General features: G+C 38.5%; 1 protein-coding gene across 1 annotated transcript in view; it reads left to right on the forward strand.

Moving 5' to 3' along the window:
* UBE2W (ubiquitin conjugating enzyme E2 W) overlaps positions 1-26750 on the forward strand; it is a 122213-nt gene extending 95463 nt beyond the window's left edge. Inside the window, 4 exon segments of the mRNA XM_042783102.1 lie at positions 909-1011; positions 24208-24363; positions 26191-26266; positions 26743-26750. Of these exon segments, the coding sequence (XP_042639036.1) occupies positions 909-1011; positions 24208-24363; positions 26191-26266; positions 26743-26750 (343 nt within the window).
* Positions 26751-27103: the final 353 nt, after the last annotated feature.

Genomic DNA, 27103 nt, shown 5'->3' on the forward strand with positions numbered 1-27103 from the left:
AATTTTCACCCAAATCACAATCAATCAATTATTTAATTAAAAAAATGATTTACAGCCTTGGAAATCATATTGGGTTGTTCCACTCTGTCCTGTAGTGCAGCTATGAATAGGAATTGATTCAATGACAGTGGATTTAGGGAAAGAAGCCCTAGTTGCACAGTGGTGTTAAACACTTTATTCTGACCTGAAAACCCCATGGTTCAAACCCACCCAATGGCTCAACAGGATAAAAGATGTGACTATCTGCTCTTGTCAAGATTTCAGTGTAGGAAACTCTGTGGGGCAGTTCTACTCTATCATACAGGTTCACTGTGAATCAAAATCAACTTGACAGCATACAACAGTAACAGTGGGTGAGGAGGAGGGTGAAAGTTGGAGACATTGTTTGGAGGGGGACACATAATTTCTGTTAAAGGTAGTGAAGTAATTTCGAAATGTTGCACATGTTATCAGTATCACTGAATTGTTTTTGTAAAAAAATGTTGAATTGGTAATGTTTTATTGTGATATTTTTACTATAACGAAAAAAATATATAAGGTAGCATGATGAGGGAGATATGCATAGGCTTTGGTGTCAGTACATCTAAGTTTGGGTTTTTATTTTATATTATCCACACACACACCACCACCCCCGTCCTGGATTATAGTTTTTTTTTTCCCCATTGCTAGTTGTCTATCTTGGATGTAATCATTTAACTCTGGTGTGTTAGAGACAGGGAGAGGCAGGGGATGTTAATATCTACTTCTTAGAGTTGTTGGGAAGATGAAATGTGCTGTTAAATATAAATGACTCTTATCCCAATACCTAGCATAAAAGAAGTAGTACTAATTATTTCTTTTTCTACTTCTCACTCCAGCCACCTTTAATGTTAAGTTTTTAATTTTTTTTTTTTTTTTTTGTATTCTAGGTGGATTGTAGACATGGAAGGTGCACCAGGTACCTTATATGAAGGGGAAAAATTTCAACTTCTATTTAAGTTTAGTAGTCGATATCCTTTTGACTCTCCTCAGGTAATTATCTTGCTCTTTTATTTTCTTGTAGTTTTAGATTATAGTAAAATATTAAATTATTCATGTTGAATAAGTAAAAACTTAAAAAAGAAATTTATTATAGATATGTTATTATAGATATAGATAGATGGATTTTTTCCCTCATTTTCTTATTTGTAATAGAATCCGGTCTTGAAGCATTTTACTTTTTGGGATTAGGCTTTGCTGCTTTTGTGCTTCCAAGAATTTTAAAACTTTTTTATCCATAAATGTTAGCAGAAAGGGAACGTAATGTAGAAATGTAATGTAGGCCTATAAGTTGTGTGAGAAATTTGCATTTTGGTATAACCAAAGGCACTTCTTTGATTCAGCGGCAGTGAGTATGGTTTTTTAAAGTAAGGCATTTTGAGGAAAACCGTATTTCATTTCCACTTTAAACAGACAATACCAAACATAGTTTGATTTTTTTTTTAACTATGTGGGTGAATAAATGGAAATCACTGTTGCATTGTGCTATAGATGAATGGAAAATTGTTTTAAGGCGTAGGATTAAATAGATATTATCAGTCTGGGTTCTCCAGAGAAACAAAACCAATAGGATGTAATTATAAATATATGTATTAAAAACAACAAACACAGTGCAGTGCCATCAAGTCAGATTCGACTCATAGCGATCCTCCTTGGGTTTCCAAGGTGGTATCACTACGGAAGTAGATTGTCCAACCTTCCTTTTGAGGAGTGGCTGGTGGGTTTGAACCATCAGCCTTCTGGTTAGCAGTCACATGCCTTAGGCACTACGCCACTAGAACTCCTATATGTATTATAGAATAAATAAATAATACATAACATATAATAAAGTGACGTGAAGGAATTGACTCACATGATTGTGGAGGCTGGCAGGTCCAAAATTTGTAGGACAAGTCAGTAGGATTTTTAAGGAAACCTTGGGGCTGAATTCTGTTCTCTGGGAAACCAGTTTTTGCTTCAGCTGATTGAATGAGACCTACACACATTATTGAGGAAAATTTTTTTTTTTTTTTTTAATGAACTCCTCTTAGTCTTTGTAGTAATCAGGTATGGATTGTAATCAGGAGCCAAAACAACAATTTTTCTTCTATCCAGAAATTTAATCTTCACTTTCTATAGTTGGGTGCTTCCTTCAGAGCATCATATCTAACTATTTATGCATGAAGGTAGTGGCGACTCAGGCACCCCTTGTTACCTTCAGTTTTTTCTAGACTTTTTCTTTGGTATTTAACTGTAATATCAAACTGCATCATTTTTTATTTTATTCATAGTATGTTGATAAGTTAGAGCGTACATCAAGTTCCTTCTGCTTTGCTGAATTTTCTTCCTCTCAGTTTACCAGGTTCTTTATTCAACACTCTCTTACCCTTCTCTCCAACATCTTCACCCATTTTAAGCCCCTAACTCCCAGTGTATAATAACTACTTCAGCAACAACGCAATGCACTGTTGTGGAGTCGGGGCTGACGACTCACAGCGACCCCTTCTTGGGTTTCCGAGGTGGTATCACTATGGAAGTAGGTTGCCCAACCTTCGTTCCGGGGAATGGCTGGTGGGTTTGAACTGCGAGCCTTCTGGTTAACAGTCAGATGCCTTAGGCACTATGCTACCAGAACGCCCAGTGAATAACTAGGTACAACCCTTTCTTTCAGAGGTTTAATTAGACACCATTATTGTAAGCTCAATGGTATCATCATGGTAGTGCAATGGTTAAAGCGCTTGTTTGCTGAGAGGTGGGCAGTTTGAACCCACTAGCTGCTTTGCGGGAGAAAGATACAGCAGTCTGCTTCTATAAAGATTACTGCCTTGGAAACCCATGAGGTAGTTCTCTTCTGTCCTGTAGGGTCATTATGAGTCAGAATTGACTTGGCAGCTATGTTTCAGTTTTATTGGAAGCTTATGTTTCAGTTTTATTGGAAGCTTTTCTTGGATACCTAAAGACATCTCAAATTTAACACATCTAAACTCAGCCCTTCCCCATAACAAAATGAAACAGCAAAAATAAATTTATTTTCCTTTCTCTTGAGTTACTGTCTTTAGTTCATCTTAAATTCTTCCCCTTTTCCTCTCTCTTATACAGGCATGCCTTGAAGATATTGCAGGTTCAGTTCCTGACCACCACGATAAAGCGAGTCATATTAATTTTTTGGTTCCCAATGCATATAAGACTTATCTTTGTACTGTATTATAATAGTCTATTAAGTATGCAATAATATTATGAAAAAGTTTGAAATATTGTGAGAAATACCAAAATGTGACACAGAGACATGAAGTGAGCATGTGCTGTTGGAAAAATGGTGCCAGTAGACTTGCTCAGTGTAGGGTTGCCATAAACCTTTTTATTTATTTATTTTTTAAATACAGTGTCTACAAAGCATAATAAAATGAAGTATGCCTGTATCCCATTTTTCAAATCTTTTTTCAATGCTTCTTGAAAGTCATTCTTCTCCTTTCTTACCTCACTGTTGGTACTGTAGTTCAGATTTTTATTTTTCCGTGGAACTATTGCAATAGCCTCTAGTTGTTTCCACTCCTAGCTGTTTTTTCGTAGTGCCACTAGATTTCTTTGAGGCATAATTATCTCATTGACTTTCAACCTTCTCCCACCTCCAGTGATAAAACCTCTTCCTGAAGTGGTTCTTTATTTCCTGTTAAGTCTGAAAAATCTAGTTTGGCATTCAAGGCCCTTTATAGTTGAGTCTGAACTTTACTATTTCAGCATTCTAATGTATAGTAATATCTGTATCATACTTTATCATTTAACTTCCTTTCTGATTTAATGTTATAACAGTTTTTTAATGAAGTGGTTAGGACAGGTAGATTCATCCTGAAGAAGAAAGAAGCTTCAAGTGAAATATCTTATTCATGGTTTAATAGGTAGGTAGGTAGTACAACAGTCAAGATTCAAACCCTACTATTTCTCTTTTCTTTGCCTTACAGCCAATTAGGTGTATGTTTTTGCATGGGAAAAATAGCTGCTTATCTATACAGTAATTTTCTCTCTGAAAATTAAAGATTATATGTGAAATGAATGATCCCTTTGAAAACTCTAGAGCAGTGGTTCCCAATCTTTTGAAATGTGATGATTCCTTTGTAACATTAATTTTATAGCTTCTCCCATTCCAAGTTATATTTTCAAATATACATTGATTGAAAATATGACAGCTGCTCTGACCAGGTCCAGTTATACTTTTAAATGTTTGTAGGTGCTGATGTTGGATAAAATGCTATAAAGTTATTTTATACTTTTTAGACCTTAATGTTCTTGTAGGGGGAGAGAAACAATAAATAAAATATATATAGTATGGAAGATGGTGAAAAAAGACAGTTGGGATAGGGAATAAATGTGTTGTAGTATCGAGTAGAGTGGTTAGTACGTGATTCACTGAGAAGGTAACATTTGAGCAGGTATCTGAAAGAAGTGAAGGGATATGCTATACATCTGTCTGAGGGAGAAGCAGGTGAAAACAAAATCAAAGGCCCTTAATGTGGAACATACAGTGGTCCCTAGAATGGTGTACAGAGGGAGTGTAGGTCAAAGAGAGACTTAGGACTGGAAAGTGCATCACAGGTTATTATAGAGCCTTTATAGCCCATTGTAGAAATGTGGACTTACATTCTGCATAAGATGGGAAGCCTTTGGGAGGTTTTAAGCAGAATAATATGATCTTACTTAAAAGTAACAGTTTGACTTCTGTGTTGCAGATAGACTGCTGGGGCAAGAAGCATTCTGGGAGAACACATAGGTTATTGCAGTAATCTAAGTGAGGGATGATAGTGGCTTGCATCATAAAGGTAGAATTGGAGGTTACAGAAGGTGGCCATATTCTGGACCTAATTTTCAGGTATAGCCAGTAGAATTTGCTGGTGGTTTGAATGTGGCATATGCATGTAGGAGAAGAGTCAAGGAAGATTTCATGGTTTTTTGGCCTAAGCAATTAGAACAGTAAATACAAGTATGAATTATGTGCTTTAGGAGCAAAATAGAAAACAATGATTTACTTGGATTAGAAAAAGGGGGGCAAAGAAAAACCTACATGAACTGAGCCTTAAAGGACAAGAAAAATTTGTATAAAAAGTGGGGCAAGGTATGACAAGACATGGATGGCCTCTTCTGAGATTTGTGAATACATACTGTTTAAGTATTATAGCAGGAAAAATGACAGTGGAAGAATATTTTGGCAGGGAGCCAATTCTCCCTGCTCTTTCATGTGTTGGTCAAGCTTTCAAAACTAAATAAAAGTAATGTTTATTGCCTTAAACTTTTCAATAACATCTAGGACACTTGACAAAGAGGTGGCGAACAGGTAGATTTTTCACCCATGTATACACTGCACATATTCATGGCATTGAGAAAAATGAATTTTGGCCTCATTCAGTGGTCCGAAAATGTTGCTTTTGATCATATTAGTATAATAAAGGAGTAAGCTGTGGAAAAAAGTCATGGCTCAAGTTTGGTAGTACACTGGTAATCAGAAAATAATTCAAAATAATTTAATTCATTAAAACCTTAGCCGGTAAACAGGGAGATAAAGAAAAGAAGATTGCTAGGCTAGAAGAACACAGAATATAAGGGGAGAGAATGAAAGTTATCCAAGAGAATATGTGTTTAGTTACCTTGTATCCAGGAATTTTTTTTGCATAGTACTGTTAGTAGCATAGTGCCTAAGGGATTTGACTGCTAACCAGAAGGCTGTCAGTTCATACCCACCAGCCACTCCTCGGAAGGAAGGTGGAGCAGTCTACTTCTGTAGTGATACTGCCTCAAACCCAAGGAGGGGTCGCTATGAGTCAGGTCTGACTGAATAGCACATAGCAACAACAACAACAACAGCAGTGTTAATTATGGAGTACATAAGCACCATGTTTTTCACAGTGTGCCCACTTATGTTCACACACATAACAGGAGGAAATGATGAAATTAACATTACAAAAGTTCTGGGATAAGCACAACCATGTGTACACTGCACATATTCATGACATTGCGAAAAATGAATTTTGTCCTCATTCAGTAGTCCGAAAATGTTACTTTTGACTATATTAGTATAATAAAGGTATAAGCCATGGTTAAGAAGTCACAGATCAAGTCTGGTAGTACCCTGGTAATCAGAAAATAAACAGTTGAAACTTTGCTTTTGTGCTAGGGCAGTTCATTGCCAGGCCTGAGAGGTGGAGTTCCTTATAGCTGGGCTGTGCACAGGGCTGCCATAGCCCATGCATGGGCTGGTCCCACAGCAGATGTTGCCCACACACAGCTGGGTGCCGTGGTGTAGGTATGTACTGCCCTAGCCTCATGGGGTTCCCGGGCAGCCAGTTGAACCCATCTCATCCAAGCAAGAGATGTGCGACCCTTCTGTACCCATGGACCTCATTTCTGCTCCGTGGTATCTGAGCAGCTAGGAGATTCATACAGCCCAGGTGCAGTTGCTAGCCAGCCAGGTGGGAGGGCAGAATGTGCAGAGCTGTGGCACGCCAGCTTTGCCAGCCTGAGTGAACTCATTGATCCAGGGTGCACAGACCAATGCACCTCCTGATCTGGAGCTGGCTACCCTGGCAGGGGCTGTTTCTGAGACAAAAAGTGATTTCTTTGGGGAAAGGGGGTGAAGAGCAGGGAAAGAATACTGCTTGCAGAGGGGCTGCTTTAGAAACATGAAGGTAAAATGGTGATGGTCTGCTTTTGAGAACCAAACCTCCGTGTCAGAAGGGACCAACATGAAGACTTAACATTAAATCTGTTTGATAGGAGGAGGCTTGCAGCAATGTAAAATGTATGTTATTTATGTAAAAATATGGTATTCAGCTATGTTCTGACCTAACCTGACAGCATACTAAAGTGTCTGACTTTCTGCCTCCAGACCATTAGAATATAGTCTGCATTTAGTGTTTTCTTGTGATAAGACCTAAGTAATGTTACAGTTTTCATTATGGGGCTTGATACTTGAAAATCTTGATGTATGCCATGAATTTCATATGACAAACAATTGCATAATCCCCACTCTTTATTTTGTTCCTACCAGCAATGCAGAGGCTTTGGTAAAGTCTAGATTTACAGTATAAACTGATCCAAAAGTTACTCAAATGTTGTCCTGCTGAAACTTTTAGGTTAGATATGGAATATGCTACCCCCTGCCTGTTCCTGCCAGCCCTGTCTGCTGCTGATCCTTGCTACCTGGGTATCTCCCCCTCCCTCCTTACCTGTTCTGGCTGCTGGAAGCCTAGGAAGTGAGCAAAGCAGTTGGAACAGCTAAGGGAGACGAGTTTGTCTGTTGGTTTGGCATACGGTGGTGGCATGTATGTTGCTATGAGGTTGGAGGCTGTGCCAGCAGGGGTGCCCATGGTGGACCAGTTTCAGTGGATCTTCCAGGCTTGAGACAAACTTGGAAGAAGCAAGAGGCCATCCACTTCTCGAAAAATTTGCCAGTGAAAGCCTTATGAATAGTAGCAAAAACACTGTCTGATATGTATTGGAAAGTTTTATGAATAGCCCTGAAACATTGTCCAGTACAGTGCTGGAAGAAGAGCCCCTCAGGTCCGAAGGCACTCAAAATATGACTGGGAAAGAGCTGCCTCATCAAAGTAGAGCCCACCTTAATGATACAGATAAAGTTGAAGTTTTGGGCCCTCCATCAGCTGAAGTGGCACAACTCCATATAAGAAGAAACAACTGCAAATATCCATTGATAATCAGAACGTGGAATGTACGAAGTATGAATCTAGGAAAATTGGAAGTTGTCAAAAATGAAAGGACCACATGAGAATTGATAATCGTAGGCATTAGTGAGCTGAAATGGACCGATTTTGGCCATTTTGAATCAGACAACCATATGAACTACTATGACAGGAATGACAAATTGAAGAGGAATGGCGTGACGTTCATTGTCACAAATAACATTTCAAGATCTATCCTAAAGTACAATGCTGTTAGTGATAGGATAACATCCATAGGCCTACAAGGAAAGACAGTTAATAATAATATTCAGATTTATACGTCAACCAAAGATGAGGAAATTGAAGATTTTTACCAACTTCTGTAGTCTGAAATTGACAAAACATGCAATCAAGATGTGCTGTTTATCACTAGTGACTGGAATGCAAAAGCTGGAAACAAGAATTACCAGTAGTTGGAAAATTTGGTGTTGGAGAGAGAAATAATGCTGGAGATCTCATGATAGAATTTTATAAGACCAACAATTTATTCGTTGCAAATACCTTTTTACAACAACACAGATGGCGACTGTACACATGGACTTCACCAGATGGAGTACATAGGAATCAGGTTGACTGTATCTGTGGCAATAGTGATGGAGAAGCTTAGTATCTTCAGCCAAAACAAAGCCAGGATCTGATTGTGGAACTGACCATCAACTGCTCATTTGCAAGTTGAAGTTGGAGACAATTAAAACAAGTTCACAAGAGCTGAAATAGGGCCTTGATTATATCCCTCCTGAATTTAGAGACCATATAAAGAGTAGATTTGATGCATTGAAAACCAGAGAAATTGTGGGATGACATCAAGAACATTATCCATAAAGAAAGCAAAAGGTCACTAAAAAGACAGGAAAGGAAGAAAAGACCAAAATGAGTATCAGAAGAGACTCTGAAACTTGCCCTTGAATGGAGAGTAGCTAAAGCAAATGGAAGACATGACAAGATAAAAGAGCTAAACAGAAGATTTCAAAGAGCAGCTCAAGAAGACAAAGTTAGGGACTTCTGGTGAGATGGCAGAATAGGTAGAAAGATTGCACAGGCCCTCTTCAACATAGAAAAGGGGAACCAGTTAACACAGACACAGAATATAATCCTGGACCCCTTGAACCTTGAAGGGAAGGATATAGAAGTGGACTAAACTCCAACTAGCAGAAGAATTTGCATGAAAATACCAAAAAAGGAAACATACGGAGCTGCGATCTGACAAAGATCCTGAAGGCACAGACAGCTTGGAGATTGCCGAGTGGTGGTAGGACTCAAGAACTAACCTAAAAAATCGGCCCTGCTAGCCAGGGACTGCACGGAGGACTGCTCTGGTAGCTGGAGAATAAAAAGGGAGGCAGCGAAGAGGATGGCGGGCTGAGCTGTGAACTTTGTATGTCCAGAGGGCACAGCCATTTTGAATGTTTACAAGCAGCTTCACCATTTGAATATTTAAATCAACAGCATTCTCCCAGATTCCAGGGACTTAAGAACAGTCTCCACTTGCCAGTAACCCAAGGACATTCTGGACCTGGACGACTGGAAAGGTGTGACATTCCCCTTGTTACTCTTATACCCTACACCCTCTTGGTGAATGGAGGTGTGGCTATCTCCCACTCCCACTCACCTTCTGGGCCCACAGGAACTCCATCCCAATCTGTGTGCTCTGACAGAGCCTGGGTGCCCTGCCCTTCCCCAATTTTTTTTTTTTTTTCTGTTCTTTTAGTTTGCTTGTTTTTACCTGTTTTAAAACTACTATTATTACTATTCATAAGGTTTTCCCTGGCCAATTCTTTGAGAAGTAGACGGCCTCTTCCTTCTTCCTAGTCTGTCTCAGTCTGTAAGCTGGGCTGATACCTGTGTACCATGTGCATCCTGCTGGGTTTGAAACACCAGTGGATCAGCCTCAAAACTCACATCAACATGTCACCACGGTAGGACAAACCGTTAGACAAGTTTGGCTCCCTGTTGGAAATTTCTCGTACCACCCTTACCTGGGTCCCTGTGGCTGACTCCTCCTCTGTCTGGATTCCTGGGCATTTTAATCCCCTTTCTCCCGCTCTCCCGCTCTGATGCTTTGGGCATGCCTGAGTTCCCTCTCCTCACTTGGATCCCTGCAGCTGACTGCTCCTGTGTCCGGATAACTGGCTTTTAATCCCCTTTCTCCCGCCCTGCTGCTTTGGGCGTGCCTGAGTACCCTCTCCTCACCTGATCCCTGCAGCTGACTGTTCTTTGTCCGGGTTCCTTGCTTTTTAATCCCCCTTTTCCTGTTGTCCTGCCCTGCTGCTTTGGGTGTGCCTGAGTTCCCTCTCCTCATCTGGATCCCTGCGGCTCACTACTGATCTGTCCAGTTCCTACCTTTTAATCCCCTTTCTCCTGCTCTCCCACCCTGCTGTTTGTTTTGGGCATGCCTGAGTTCCCTCTCCTCACCTGGATCCCTGCAGCTGACTGCTCCTCTGTCCGGGTTCCTGGCTTTTAATCCCCTTTCTGCTGCTATCCCGCCCTGCTGCTTTGGGTGTGCCTGAGTTCCCTTTAATCCCCTTTCCCTGCTCTCCAGCCCTGCTGCTTTGGGCATGCCTGAGTTCCCTCTCCTCACCTGGATTCCTCTGGCTGACTGAAGGAGTACTGATGGGCTCAAGTATAGCAAGGATCGTGCAGCTGGCACGGGATTGGGCAGTGTTTCGTTCTGCTGTGCATGGGGTTGCTGTGAGTCGGAGATGACTCGACAACACCTAGCAACAACAACAAATTATAATTACTAGTTTTGTCCTTTTTGCTATTGTTCTTTATTCTTCCCCAAACAGGTCTTAGTTTTCAGCTTTTTTTTTTCCCCTGTTCCTGGATGCAGTTTATCCCATTCCTTGTTTTTCTTTTTGCATTTTTCCCATTTTTTTTCTTCATTATTCTCCTGTACTTTTTTTCTCTTAATTGCCCTTTGTTGTTGTTATTTGCCATTGAGTCGGCCCCTACTCATAGCGACCTCTTCTTGGGTTTCCGAGGCAGTATCACTACGGAAGTAGGAATGCCCAACCTTCCTTCCGAGGAGTGGCTAACTGCCAGCCTTCTGGTTAGCTGTCAAGTGCCTTAGGCACTATGCTACCAGAGCTCCTTTAATTGCCCTATACCCAGGTAATTGCACGTTTTCTTTTTTTTTTCTTCTTCTTCTTTTTCCATTTTTTCCTTTTTTTGTTACTGATTCTGTGTGATTACATGGTATATTTTTTGTCCATGTGCTTTTACTTTTTTGATGGTTATTCAATTGTAATTTTTGTCTAAGTGAGTGGGAGACAGCAACAGTCCCCATACAACACATCTGCACCTGCACCTCTTGGAACTACACTTAACTGAGTGACAGCCACCACCTCCTTCTCCACCAACGGGCCAACAATAAAAAACCACCAAGAACAGCCTGACAAACCCTTGGCTGCTCTTCACAAACAGTTAACAGAGATCTAAATACAATAACTCCATGATATCTCGGAGACAACAGACCATCACAGTCCACACAAAGAAGCAAGATAAAGTCGTGAAAACAAAGGAGCAGGATACAGGCCCAGAACACATCCCTGAGGAAGCAGCAGCATTGGAACTCACTGATAAGGAATTCAAAAGAATTATATGTAGGTATCTTCAAAGGATTGAGAGGCAGACCAAGGGAAACAGAAAAAACCCTGGAAATTTTTTGGAAGAAAATACAAGAACAAAATGACAAAATAAGTGGAAAATTAGAAATGATCTTAAATCTACAGATAGAAATCCAGAAGATTAATACTAAACTGTCAGAAACAGATTACACATTGAAAGGCCAAAGGAGTAGAATTGATGCAATGGAAGATAGAATTAAAGAGATTGAAGACAAATACCTGAATACTTCTTTGGAAAGGGATCAATCAGAAAAAAGATGAAAACAAAATGAAGACAGCCTAAGTTTCATGTGGGATACCATCAATTGAATAACCTACATGTCATTGGAATTCCAGAACAGGAAGAGAAAAATAAAACCAGTGAAAAAATTGTCCAAGATTTGTTGGAAGAGAACTTCCCTGATAAGATGAAAGATGAGAATATATACATTCAGGAAGTAGAATGAACCCCAAACAGGATAGACCCCAAAGGAAAATCACCAAGACATATCATCATCAAACTCATCAAAACCAAAGACAAAGACCGAATCCTGAAATCAGCATGGAAAAAACAAAAATTACTTTCAAAGGACAACCAGTAAGAATATGCTCTGATTTCTCAGCAGAAGTCATGCAAGTGAGAAGGCAATGAGATGGCATATATAAAACCCTGAAAGAGAAAAATTTTCAACCAAGAATGGTATACCAGGCAAAATAGTCCCTCAAATATGAGGGTGAAATTAGGAGATTTCCAGATAAGCAGAAACTAAGGGAATTTGTTAAAACCTGGTCAACTTTACAAGAGAATACTAAAGGGAGTCCTTTGAACAGAGAACCAAAAATAGGAAATTAACAACTGACCATTAATATACAAGAAGACATAACCCACAAACCACAGCTATGGACATATCCAAAGTAAAATGAGCTTACAAGATTATAAATAGGGAACCAGAGACATCAACTGGTAAGTGAGGACAACTACAAACAAAAAGAGGGAAAATACTTTGTAGTTACAGAACTTCTAAATGGTGAGGAAGTTAAGAGAGTTGCAAGGTAGAATGGACTGTTTTAAACTTGGGGAGAAAATTATAAATCACAGGGTAACCTCAAAGACATACGATGAAATGAACCTTCATATCACAATAAATAAGAGGACAACCACAGATACTCAGCAAATACTAAAACAACAGCAACAAAGGAAATGATAACACAATTCATAAATGTAATGAGCTCAGCACAAAAATTAATATGAAACAGAGAAACCAGGGACACCATGAAAAAACACATAACAAAATGACAGCAACCAGTTCATATTTGTCAATAATTACACTGAATATTAATGGATTAAATGTACTACTCAAGAGATGGAGAGTTGCAGATTGGATAAGAAAACAAAACCCATCAATATGATGCAGTCTGCAAGAGACACACCTTAGAGACAAAGGCAAAACTAGACTAAAAATCAAAGGTTGGCAAAAGATATATCAAGCAAATGGCAACTGTACGAGAGCAGGAGTAGGAATAATAATTTCTGATCAAATTGACTTTTAAACAAAAACCACCATATAGACAAGGAAGGACATTATATAATGATTAAAGGATCAATTGAACATGAAGATAAAACCATAATAAATATCTTTGGACCCAATGAAAGAGACCCAGAATACATAAATCAGACTTTAAAAGAGTTGAAAAGTCAAGTAGATGACTCCACAGGCATAGTAGGAGACTTTCATACACCACTTTAAATGAAAGAACAACTGGAAAGACACTCAACAAAGATGCAATAGAGCTAAACAGTACAATCCACCTACTTGACCTTATAGACATTTACAGAGCACTTCACCCAACAACAGCACAAATATACATTTTTTTCCAGTGCATATGGAACATTTTCCATGATAGACCATATGTTAGGTCATAAAGCAAGCCTTCATAAATTTTGAAACATTGAAATACTGCAAAGCATCTTCTCAGATCATAGTGCTATCAAATTAGAAATCAGCAATAGGAAGATCAACAGAAAAAGAGTAAACTCATGGAAAGCGAACAACACCTTCCTTGAGAAAGACTGGGTAAGAGAAAAAATAATTGAAATTCAAAAATTCCTTGAATCAAATGAGAATGAAAGCATAGTATACCAAAATCTTTGGGACACAGCAAAAGCAGTGATCAGAGGCCAATTTATAGCAATAACTGCACACAACAAAAAAGAAGAAAAGAGCCAAAACCAACATTTTAAACCAACATCTCCAACAATTAGAAGAACAAGAAAAGCCTATAGTTACCAAAAGAAAGGAAATAATAAAGATTTGAGGAGAAATCAATGAAACAGAAAATAGAAAGGCAGTAGAAAAAAATGAAGACCAGAAATTGGTTTCTTGAGAATATCAATAAAATTGACAAACCACTGGCAAATTTAACAAAGGAAAAGAGGGAGAAAATACGAATAACATGAATAAGAAACAAAATGGTGACATCACAACAGACCTCTCTGAAATAAAAAGGATAATATCAGGATACTATGAAGAACGGTACTCTGACAAATTTGAAAATCTGGAAGAAATGGACAGATTTCTAGAAATACACCATTTACCTAAAGTACCACAGACTGATGTGGAAAAGTTGAACAGGTCCATCACAAAAGAAGAAATTGAACAGGTCATCAAAAAGTTATCAACTAAAGTCCTGGCTCAGATGGTTTCACTGGAGAATTCTACCAAACATTCAGAGAAGAACTGATACCAATCTTACTCAAACTGTCCCAAAACATAGACAAGGATGGAATCCTCCATAACTCATTTTGTGAAACAAGCATAACCTTGATACCAAAACTAAGCAAAGACATCATGCAAAAGGAAAATTCCAGACCACTATCCCTCATGAATATTGATGCAAAAATCTTCAACAAAATCCTAGCCAATGGACTCCAACAACATATCAAGAAAATCATTCATTATGATCAAGTGGGATTCATATCAGGTATTCAAGGATGGTTCAACATTAGAAAAACCATCAACATCATCCACCACATAAATAAAGGAGAAGAACCACATGATCATATCAATTGATGCAGAAAAGGTATTTGATAAAATCCAACATCCATTCCTGATAGAACTTCTCAGCAAAATAGCAATAGAAGGGACATTCCTCAATTTAATAAAGGGCATCTATGCAAAACCAACAGCCAACATTATTCTCAATGGAGAGAGACTGAAACCATTGCTCTTGAGAACAGGAACCAGACAAGGATGCCCACTATCACCACTTCTATTCAACATTGTACTGGAAGTCCTAGCCAGGGCCATAAGGCAAGAAAGGGAAATCAGAGACATCCAGATTGGTAAGGAAGAAGTCAGATTATCCCTAATTGCTGATGATATGATCCTATACCTAGAAAACCCAACAGACTCAGTCAAAAATCTGCTGAAACTAATTGAGAGATTTAGCATCGTAGCAGGATATTATACGATCAGCATCCAAAAATCATTTGGATTCCTCTACATCGACAAAGAAATTGCTTGAACCAATAGCTACCAAAAAAAATAAAATACTTGGGAATAAATCTTACCAGGGACAAAAAAAGACCTGTACAAAACAAACTGTAAAAAAACTACTTCAAGAAACCATAAGAGATCTACATAAATGGAAGAACATCCCATGCTTGTGGATAGGAAGATTGAACATTGTGAAAATACCAGTTATACCCAAAGCAGTCTATACATTCAATGCAGTCCCAATCCAGATCCCATCAACATTATTTAAGGATATGGAAAAACCAATCACTAACTTTATATGGAAAGGGAAGAGACCTTAGAGAAGCAAAGCCCTATTGAAACAGAACAAAATAGGAGGTTTCACACTGTCAGATCTCAAAGCCTACTATACAGCCACAGTAGTCAAAACTTCCTGGTGTTGGTTTAATGACAGACACATAGACCCCTGGAATAGAATTGAGAACTCAGAAATAGATTCATCAACCTATTGTCAGCTGATCTTTGACAAAGGGCCGAAATCCATTAAATGGGGAAGAGAATGTTTGTTTAATAAATGGTGCTGGCACAACTGGAGATCCATTTGCAGAAAAATGAATCAAGATCTGAACCTCACATCATACACAAAAACCAACTCCAGATAGATCAAAGACTTAAATGTGCAACCTAAAACTATAGAGTTCCTCAAGGAATAACTAGGGGCCAAGTTAGGGGCCCTAATATATGGCATAACTAGACTGTCAAGCTTAACCCAAAATGCATAAACAGCAGAAGTGAAACCAGGTGACTGGGACCTTCTAAAAATCAAATTTTTATGTGTTTCCAATGACTTCTCCACAGTATTCAAAAGAAAACCTACAGATTGGGAAAAAAATATTTGGCAATGACATATCTGACAAGGGACTTATCTCTGGAATTTATAGAAAACTCCAACACCTCAATAACAAAAAGACAGACAATCCAATTTAAAAATGGGCGGAAGACATTAATAGACACTTCACCAAGGAGGATATTCTGGTGGCCAACAAACATGAAGAAATGCTCATGATCATTAGCTATTGTTGTTGTTTGTTAAGTGCCATCAAGTGGGCCCTGACTCATAGCGACCCTTCCTTGGGTTTCCAAGGCAGTATCGCTATGGAAGTAGATTGCCCCATCTTTCTTCTGAAGAGTGGCTGGTGGGTTTGAACCACCAGCCTTCTGGTTAGCAGTCAAGTGCCTTAGGCAGAGAGATACAAATTAAAACAACAATGAGATACCATCTTGTTCCAGCACTAGTAGCAAAATTCAACAAGACAGAAAATAACAAATGCTGGCGAGTATGTGGAGAAATAGGGACTCTTCATACATTGCTGGTGGGACTGTAAAATGGTACAATCACTGTGGAAAGTAGTACAGCGATTCCTTAAAAATTTGGAATTAGAAATACCATTTGACCCAGCCATTCCATTCATAGGTATATATCCTAAAGAAGTGAGCGCCGTGGCAAGAACAGACATATGCACACCCGTGTTTGTAGCAGGACTATTAACAGTAGCCAAAAGATGGCAACAACCTATGTGTCCATCAACTGCGGAATGTATAACCAAACTATGGTACATACACACAATGGAATACTATGCAATCGCAAAGAATCACCTAGAATCTGCAAAACACCCCATAATGTGGATGAACTTTGAGGACATTCTGCTGGTGGAAATAAGTAAATCACAAAAGGACAAATACTGTATTAGTCCATTACTGTAAAAGTCAAGAAAAGGTTTCTATATGGAAGGAAATTTTCTTTGTTGATTACCAGAGGTGAGAGGGGAGGGGAGGGAACGCTGTTAGATAGGTAGAGATAAGTATTGATTTGGGTGAAGAGAAGAGCAGCGTATCAAATGTGAGTAATCAGCATGGTGGCATTGAGAACGAGAAAGACAGAGAGAGGCACATGAGAAGTACAGACAACAAAGATGAACCCTTTTGCACATACAGTACTGTGTTGTCAGTGAAAGCAAACATGGGTATATGGGTGGATAGATGGGTGGACAGGCTGAACTTGTAGGTATGTCTATGAAGTGGGGAGTGTACCCACGACCATGTTTACGGTTGGCAGACAGTGGTCCTGTAAGTTTATTTGTATGATCTGAATTCCCAGGTGTATAGTATAGCTGACAAGGGGCAAGGTTGTAGTCATTTCTTGGTCACAGCCAGCTACCCAGAGGGACCTAGTAGTTGAACCTGTGGGCTCCAACCATAGTCGCAGGGGACATCAAACTTAATTGGCATAACGTGCTGCACAAAGCATTGTTCCACCTCCTACTTTGGCGAATAGCAACTGGGATCTTTTAAGCTTGCATGCTGACATCTAGTTGCAACAATGTTTCTCTCCTCGTCAAGAGCAAAGAAGAATGAAGAGAACCAAAAATTCATGGAAATAATTAGTCCTAGCAACTGGTACACCATGCAGTCTGCAGCCTATACAACTTTGGGACCAGAAGAACTAGAGGGTGCCCAGCTACCACTGTCAACCACTTGGAGGGGGATCTATGCGGGAAGTCTTGGATAGAGAGGGAGAACAATGTGGAACAAAACTCAAAATCATTTGGAGATAAAAATGGGGGCGGGGGACCGGGTTTGCTGGTCCTATCAATATAGCCTGGTGGAACCACTGAGACTATGGCCCCTAGCTGCCCGTCAGGACTGGAATTGAACACACACTTTTGGCTTCTAACCAAACAAAAGACAGGCATGTGAGTTGAACATTTACCTGAGGTAGATACCCTCCTTTTGAGAGCAGAATCATGGGAGAAAGAAGGGCTGCTTATGCACAGGGAGATAGCTCAGGGGCCAGGAGTGCATGGAGGGATGGACACAGGGAAGAGGTAACTATCGAGAGGAAGTGGGAGGGGAGCTGTTGAATTGTGGTAAATTGTGGTCAATGTCATGAGACAAAGTCAATGTGAACTACTATATGGAAAGTGAATTTGCTCTGTAAATTTTCACCTAAATCACAATTTAAAAAAAAAAAAAAAGATGTACTACTGTTTTAGTAAAAGAAAAAATGTGAAATAAAAAAGACAAAGGCAATTATTATAATGAAATGTGCAAAGTCATGGATTTGGAAGGCCAAAAGGGAAGAAAACGCTCAGCATTTCTCAAGCTGAAAATACTGAAGAGGAAATTTAATCCTCGAGTTACAATATTGAAGGATTCTATGGGTAATATATTGAATGATGCAGGAAGCATCAAAAGAAGATGGAAGGAATACACAGAGTCACTATACCAAAAAGAACTGGCAGATCTTGATCCAGTGGTACTGAAGGAAGAAGTTGAAGCTGCTCTGAGGGAAGTGGAGAAAATAAGGCTCCAGGAATTGATGGGATACCCATTTAGATGTTTCAACAAATGGATGCTGCACTAAAGGCACTCAGTTGGCTATGCCAAGAGATTTGGAAGACAACTACCTGGCCAACTGTCTGGAAAAGATCTGTATTTGTACCCATTCCAAAGAAAGGTGATCCCACAGAATGGGAAGAGTAATGACAATATCATTAATATCGCATGCAAGTAAAATCTTACTGAAGATAATTTAAAAATGCCTGCAGCAGTGTATTGACAGAGAACACCCAGCAATGCAAGCTGGAGTCAGAAGAGGACGTAGACCAAGGGATATCATTGCTAATGTCAGATGAATCTTGGCTCAAAGCAACAATACCAGAAATATGTATATTTGTGTTTTATTGTCTATACAAAAGCGTTCAATTGTGTGGATCATAACAGATTATGGGTAACACTGAGAAAACTGGGAATCCCAGAACACTTGTGCTTGTGAAGAACTTGTACATAGACCAGGAGGCTGTTGTTTGAACAGAACAAGGGGACACTGCATCGTTTAAAATGAAGAGTGCATCAGGGTTGTATCTTTTCTCCATACTTTTTTCATCTTTATGCTGAGCAAATAATCCAAGAAACTGAACTATATGAAGAAGAATGCAGCATCAGGATTAGAGGAAGACTCGTTAACAACCTGCGTTGTGCACATGGCACAACTTGGCTTGCTGAAAGTGAGGATGACTTAAAGCACTTCCTGATAAAGATTGAAGACTAGTCAACAGTATGGATTACACCTCAATATAAAGAAAACAAAAATTCTCCACAAGACCAATAAGGAGCATCACAATTAATGGAGAAAAGATTTAAATTGTCAAAGATTTCATATTACTTGGAAGCAGCAGTCAAGGTGTCAGACATCATACAGCATTGGGCAAATCTGCAAAGGCCCTCTTTCACAAGTGCTAAAGAGCAAAGATGTTTCCTTGAAGACTAAGGTGAATTTGATACAAGCCATGGTGTTTTCAGTTGCGTCATATACATGTGAGAGCTGGACAGTGATAAAGGAAGACCAAAGAAGAGTTGATGCTTTTGAGTTGTAGTGTTGGCGAAGAATGCTGAAAGCACCATGGACTGCTAAAAGAACTAACAAATCTGTCTTGGAAGAAGTACAGCCGGAATGCTCCTTGGAAGTGAGAATGGCTAGGCTTCGTCTCACCTACTTTGGTCATGTTGTAAGAAGGACCATTCCCTGGAGAAGGATATCATGCTTGGCAAAGTGGAGGGACAACGAAAAAGGGGAAGGCCCTCAATGAGATGGATTGACACAGTGGCTGCAACGATAAGTCAGGTATAGCAAGGATTGTGAGGCTGACACAGGACCAAGCAGTGTTTCTTTCTGTTGTACATGAGGTCCCTATGAGTCGGAGATGACTCGAGGGAACCTAACAACAACAACATAGGACATGCCTGTATTTACCTCTGGAATTCTGGAAAATCTTCAGCGTTAGATCTCTTTTACTTCTCTGCTCTTGAAAAGAGCCGCATCAGTAGATGTTTGGAAATTGAGAAACATTCTGAGGACTGCTAGTACAGTTAGCATTTCAAACATAATTCACATTATTAGGTCTAAGATCCTTTTAGGATTTTATTTCCATCAAGTAGCTTGTTCTTCAAAATGTTTAATTCTCTTTTACTCAATGTGGTTTATGCAGTCGGAAATGTCGTTGACTGTTTATATAACTAGTTTAAATCTGATAATTTAGCAAAATTCTCATTCTCTGTGTTTTCAAATTCATTGTGTTCAGTTGCCTTGTTATATTTCACTTTGGACATAGCTTAATCTCTTATATTTTCAGAACCTATTTGACTGCATGAAAATAACAGAACTCTCCAATTTCTTCTTTGGCTTATACTGAGTATTAAAATGACTGATACGAGCATGAGCTTGAAGACATTCAGCCTTTATTACTCTCTCCATTGCATTCTGTAGAGAACCATAATAGCAGTAGCTGTGCTTACCAGCCTGTGGTGGTTATGTTTTTGTGTCACCTTGCCTAGGCCTCCTTGCGTGGCTAGGCAGCTGGATGTAGTATGCCGCATGATGAGACTGGTAATCAATTTCTATGGTGGAATCTGCTGTGAGCAGCTGAGTATCTGCCTTTAGGTATGTGGTCTGCTTCCTTTATATAAGCAGCAGCTTTGGAAATGGTCTCTAGCCTATGGCACGCTTGGACTCGGCATGTAGCCATGTCATTGTTCAGCAGCCTGCCATGCTCTGGCAGCGTTGCGACGTCAGGTGAACTTGAATGAATGGCATGCCATGTGGTTTGGTAACATTGGGACTGTGCCTTTTTATTTGTTGACCTTGTACTTGTTAGCCTCAGCAGCCAGTAGCTGCCTGAATGAAGAGATGCCTTTAGTTTCAGTGGGCCAGGAGCAAGAGGCAATGCTGAAGCCCAAGGTCAAGGGACTTTCATCAAGCCCCTAGAGCCTGGCACTTTGAACTTGGACTTAAAGCCTCCAAACTGTAAGAGAATAAACTCCTGTTTGTTAAAACCATCCCATTTGTGGTATATTCTTGTCAGAGCAGCACTAGGTAACCAGAACACAGCCTTTGATGTAAATACAGTATTGAAATTTTTTTTTCTTTTTTATCCGGAATTCATCTCTGGCATGTAAACTCAGCTTTTCCATGTTTAAACAAACTTCTAAAATTCTGCATATGGCAAATTAGGCTCTAGAGGTTACTGTGATATGTGCAACTAGCTAAATTCCTGGTTTTGGTTTCTAAAAGTTTCAGGCTGGCTGCACTTGCAGTGCATGTAATATGTGTAAAAACCCCTGCTTTTTAAGGGTTATTGAGATATGATTTATTTTTATTTAAATCCTTTCAGATTTCAAAGCTATTTCTGTCTTCTGTTTCATTTCTGTCTCTGTCCTCTGCTTATGCAATGTCTGCTGCATCTGCTTTAGGTATCTTATACTGTTGGCCACTCATCCTTTTTGTTTGTTCTGTCCCGTTTCCTTTCTGGTTTGTGCATACTTGGCTCTCAGGGCATTTTCTTCCAAAAAGAATACAGGTGTCTCCCACTTTAAAGAAGTTCTCTTTATGACACTTCACTTTTATGAAACACCAATCAGTATTTGCGCCTATTTTCACTAATAGAAAGAAATCTGAAGAGAATTTTTGCTTTTACGAAAAAAGTGAAAAGTGAAACCAGCATTCAGCATTTGTTTTGCAGAGTCATTAAAGAGGCAGCTTGCACTCCAAGCAGTGAGAGTGGTGTCTCCAAGCTCCTTTCTTGGAAACTACACTGTACATACATTATTTCTACTTTCTGTGTTGTTGTTGTTATGTGCTGTCAAGTTGGGCCCGACTCATTGCAACCCCTCCTTGGGTTTCTGAGGCAGTATCACTATGGAAGGAGATTGCCCAGCCTTCCTTCCAAGGAGTAGCTGGTGAGTTTGAACTTCCAGCCTTCTGGTTAGCAGTCAAGTGCCTTAGGCAGTATGCTACCAGAGCTCCTCTACTTTATATCGGCTGTGTATTTATCATATTGTTCCTACTTGTGCTGTATATTAGTGTTATTTTAAGTTTTAGTGTTTGATATCATTGGACAGCTTTATTTTTGGGTAAAGGAATGTTCAAAAGTTTTGCCATGTAAGTAGTAATTATTTCTTCACTTTATGCCAACTTGGCTTCCGAAAGTTTTCCTAGGAATGTTCTACTTGCAGAAAGTGAGGGAAACCTGTACTGCCTTGCTTATGCTCAGCAAATTGGCTAGTGAGCTCATGTTGGGATAACTTTTGTCTTCAATTGATCTGTGTGTTTTCCTTGATAGCTATTGATAAACTGATTTCCGTTGCCAGAGCAGATAATTCTTGGCAGTTCTTCAATTTTTGGCACCTTCAGAGCACTTTTCTATTTGACTTCTCGATAACGAGACCTTAATTTAAAAAAAAAAAAAAAGAAAGAAAGAAAACCAAACCCACTGCCATAGAGTCGGATTCGACTCATAGCGACCCCTTCTTGATTTCCAAGGTGGTATTACTATGGATGTAGATTGCCTGATCTTCCCTCCGAGCTGGGAGGAAAAATGCTTTAGGAAATAATTATGGCCAAGGAGTAAGCTCTTTGACATTGCTTGTGTTCTTATTAAAAGAAAACAAAAATACAACAACTGACTGCCATCGAGTTGATTCCAACTCATAGCAACCCCTCCTTGGGTTTCCGAGACGATATCTTATGGAAGTAGATTGCCCAGTCTTCCGTCTGAGGAGTGGCTGGTGAGTTTGAACTGCCAACCTTCTGGTTAGCAGTCACATTCCTTGGGTACTATGCCACCAGAGCTCCTATTAGTAGTAGCAGCATTATTATTAAAAGTAGCATAATGAAATATGTCCCATTGGTCAAATGAGTTTTTGTGGCAAAATGAGTACCCTGAAGTACATTTGTGTTCTGTGACATTTATAAACTCCTCTTCTAGACATCTGCAACACATTGTGGGGATATCAAGTGCGTATGATGTAATAAACTGCGTTGTTGTTGTTATGTGCTGTGAAGTCAGACCTGACTCATAGCAACCCCTCTTTGGGTTTCTGAGGCAGCATCACTATGGAAGTAGATTGCCCAACCTTCCTTCCAAGGAGTGGCTGGTGGGTTTCAACCGCCAGCCTTCTGGTTAGCAGTCAAATAAATGCCTTTGGCACTGTGCTACCAGAGCTCCTGTAATAAACTATAGCTCATATTTATAAAAAATATAATTAAATCTAATTTAAAATAAGTTCATAGAGATACTAAGTGTGGAACTTCAAGACTCTTTAAGCAGTCATTTCTCTTTTTCATAGAGCACTTTAGTGGCAGTTTCATTACAGGTGGTATGCATAATTCCTTTCCTTGAGTTTACAATACAAAGGAAGATTTCATGCTTTTTAAAGTATCATTTTAGCACAAAGTGATTAAAAGGACAAAGGTTAAGCACTTGGATGCTAACTGAAAGGTTGGCAGTTCAGACCCACCCAGTGGCTCCACAGGAGAAAAGACGAGGTAATCTTCTCCTGTAAAATTACATCTTGAAAACCCAGAAGACTAGTTCTATTCTATCATATGGGGTCACTATGAGTGAGTAATTAGAGATAAATGGAATACTTAGAATAGTCATGCTAAAGCCAAACTCCTTTCAGGTGATCTTCAGCAACTGGAGTAGCATAAATGTGTATAAATCCTTCAAAATAAGACTTCTTGCTTTAAGCTACATTGGTTTATGTATTACAGATCCATGAGACTATATGAATTTACTCTATTCAAATGTTTAAATAAATATGTTTAGGAAATAATGCTATTGGGATATTTTAGTAATTAGGGCAAAAGAAGGAAGTAATTCTATTGCCTTATAAAACAGTGCTCTGAGGTAAGATGGAGAAAGGAAAGACAATTCTAGAAAAGTTAAGCAAAGAGAAAGAGAAAAATAGCAAGTAATTCTGTGTTTGTTTTTTCTGTCTATGCACATAGTTATTTGCTGATTATTAAGTAATGATCTTGTGTACATTATAATAGATGTATGAGTTTAGATGAGAGGGAATATATAGCAAAATCATGTCTTTTAGCATAGCAGCACTTTACGTGCTAGCATTGTTACAGGTGGTATGTATTCATAATGTATAAATATTAGATACGTTTGTTTGGAATTTTACTGTATTTTAGTATGCAGAGAGCAATGAGTAGAATTTGAAAAACCATTCTTATAAATATAGTTGTCTTTCACTAATCTAAAATTATATAGTAATGTAGAAAACTTGACAGGGTATTTGCCTGAAATATGAAATACATGTTCTGGAGGTTTGTTTTACTTTTTTTTTTTTTTTCCTATTTTACACTATCAATCATATAGCAAATGCAGTGATAACTGAGTTAAGGAGAAAAAAACAGGAAGCAGTTGTTTACCTTGTTTTTGGCTCTGTGTTTTGTTTGTTTGCTCTTAAAAATCAATACGTCTCTGTGGAGAATATTTAAGTTTTTGATAATCTAGAATATTTGAGTGTTAATGGAATTTTATTCTTTCTTAGGTCATGTTTACTGGTGAAAATATTCCTGTTCATCCTCATGTTTATAGCAATGGTCATATCTGTTTATCCATTCTAACAGAAGATTGGTCCCCAGCGCTCTCAGTCCAGTCAGTTTGTCTTAGCATTATTAGCATGCTTTCCAGCTGCAAAGAAAAGGTAGGATTTTTCAGAATTATTCCAGGTAATATTTCTTCTTTCAGTTTAGGCAGATAACTATTTTAATGTATAATTATATTTATTTGAATGAAGTTGTTATGTATTCTGTTATAAAATTATAGGGAATGTTGTATTTAGTAATAATTCAGAAAATTATTTTGATAATCTTTCATTCTAAATAGAAGGTTTAAATGTTAAATGGGCTGGAAGTCAGTCTTACATTTTATATTTCTTAAACAGGATATTTGTGCAGATGTTCTTAAGTAATCTGAATTTTATCCCCATAAGCATGCACTAAGTCATCTGAGTGCGAAGTAGAAGGCTGGCGGTTCAAACCCACCAGCCACTCCTTCCATAGAGATACTGCCTCAGAAATCCAAGGAGGGGTTGCTGTGAGTTGAAATGACTCAACAGCAGTGAGTTTGGGTTTTGGAAGCATGCTTAGGGCTAAAATATACATGGAACTCTTGTTTCTAGATTTCATATTGGGGAATGCAAAGAACAAACATCATAGTTCCCTTCTTACCTTTGCTGACTTCTACTTTATCATAGGCTGTTAGGGGATTTCCCAGGAACCAGAGCTTTCCTATGGTAATTGATCTAGATTGAAGGAGGAGGGCCAGTTTAGAATTTTAAGAACTCTTTCTTGTATTTTCCTTTATAAATCCACAGATACTGAGGGGGGGTTAGACCACAAAGAGAAATCACATGATTTAAATTTAGACTACCCACTAAACCCTTCTGAATTCCTGTTGTGCATTTCTGGTCCTGTGTTATTCCAGCTTAGGGATTTTTTTTTTTTTTAAGCAGTTTTTTCTCTGGTTTTCAAACTTAATTGATTGCCACATTTATATTAAATTCATACTTAGAGAACATTTAAGAAATGTTCATTTACAATGGTAGATTATCTAGAATCTGAAACACTAAACCACTGCTTCCTAAAGTGATTTCTGGGGACCTTTGTTCCATAAGAGATTTCTTGGTATTAGGCTTTTTTTTTTTTTTTTTTAAGGTTCAAATAAACATGAGAAATGCTGGGTTAAATTGTATTTATTTGCTGCTTCAGTGTTTTCTCTCCCTTTCCTCCAACACACAGATTTTAAACTTTTAGGTGCAGGATAGAATGATTTGTGTTTACCAGGGTTTCTTTAGTCCTATTATATTTAATGACTATAGAAAGGTAGCAGTAGGATTTCATAAGAGAAGTTACTAGAAATGAACGCCATTGAAGTCTGCACATTGCTCTTGCATGTATCTTGTGATTATTGGCTTCGGTTTACTGCACATTGCTCTTGCATGTATCTTGTGATTATTGGCTTCGGTTTACTTCTAAAAGTAATGATTTACTATTAAAAACTAGAGAACTATGTTCTATACCTCCTTTAATCCTTTTCTGATCCTCATCATTCCCTTACATTTTGATTGTCTGCTACTGGTAGTTCTTGCACACTTAATAAAAGACTAATCATTTCATTTAAATTATTGATAAGCTATGTTTTTAATGGAATTTTTATAGATTTAACCAACATAATAATGTGGAAGTCAAAATACTGGCAAGTTCTATGAAACAGGGTTTAAAATTAGATGCTATCTATGTGCTGTGTTTACTGTTCTGAGGGCTGGATTATAAAAATGAAAAGGAGACTATTTAACATTGAGGGATCTAGTTCTAACTAAGAAAAAAGTTTTTTACAAGGCCTTTAAATGTCCCATTCTACTAATAAAACAGGTACATTTTATTCTGTGGTGGACATGGTTCTATGGGTTTCACATTAATAATTGACTCTTTGAGTGTCAACTTTTTCACTAAATTCTTTTTGGTTTCAGAGACGACCACCAGATAATTCTTTTTATGTTCGAACATGTAACAAGAATCCAAAGAAAACAAAGTGGTGGTATCATGGTAAGCAGTTTTAATTTAGAATGATAATTTTTTAGCATTTTGATTTGAAAGATTATATTTCTGTTTGCTAAGACTTAGGAAAAGGGGAATATATAAGTGGTGTTTTCTGAATATGGAGAAGATACTTTAAAATTTTTAGGTATTTTTTTATGGATAAATTAGACTGATCTTTAATAGGGCAAACAAAGCGATAGCCATTATACAGGTAAAATCTGAAATTGCTTTTATATTCTGAGATGATCAGTTTATTATTAAAAAAGAAATCCTTATAATCTTTAGATAAAATTAGAACTAGCTGCTGAGAAACTTGTTATTTGAAGTGAAAGTTTTTATGCTCTGCATACTCATTTAGTCCTGTACTGTTTGCAGTAGAGGAAAAAGATCACATTAAATTAGAGATGGCCCTTTAAGTTATAGACAGCTCTTTTTATTTTAATAATTATTCCTTAAAGAATTTGTGCTTGTTCTGATTGTAGCTTTATGACTACAGTTGTGGTTGTTAGGTCCTGTCAAGTCGGTTCTAACTCATAGCAACCCTGTGTGCAACAGAATAGGACACTGCCTGGTCCTGCACCATCTTTACAGTCTGTGTCCTGCTCGAGCCCGCATTGCAGCCACTATATCAATCCATTTCATTGAGGCTGTTCCCCTTTTTCACTGACCTTCCACTTACTAAGCATGATACCCTTCTCCAGGGAATGGTCCCATCTGACAACGTGACCAAAATAAGACGAAGTCTGGCCATTCTTGCTTCTAAAGAGCATTCTGCCTAACCTTCTTCCAGGACAGATTTTTTTCGTTCTTCTGGTAGTCCATGGTATTTTCAGTATTCTTTGC

Source organism: Orycteropus afer, unplaced genomic scaffold (assembly GCF_000298275.1).
Source record: "Orycteropus afer afer isolate SDZICR_OR568_19922 unplaced genomic scaffold, OryAfe1.0 scaffold00662, whole genome shotgun sequence".
Lineage (NCBI taxonomy): Eukaryota > Metazoa > Chordata > Mammalia > Tubulidentata > Orycteropodidae > Orycteropus > Orycteropus afer.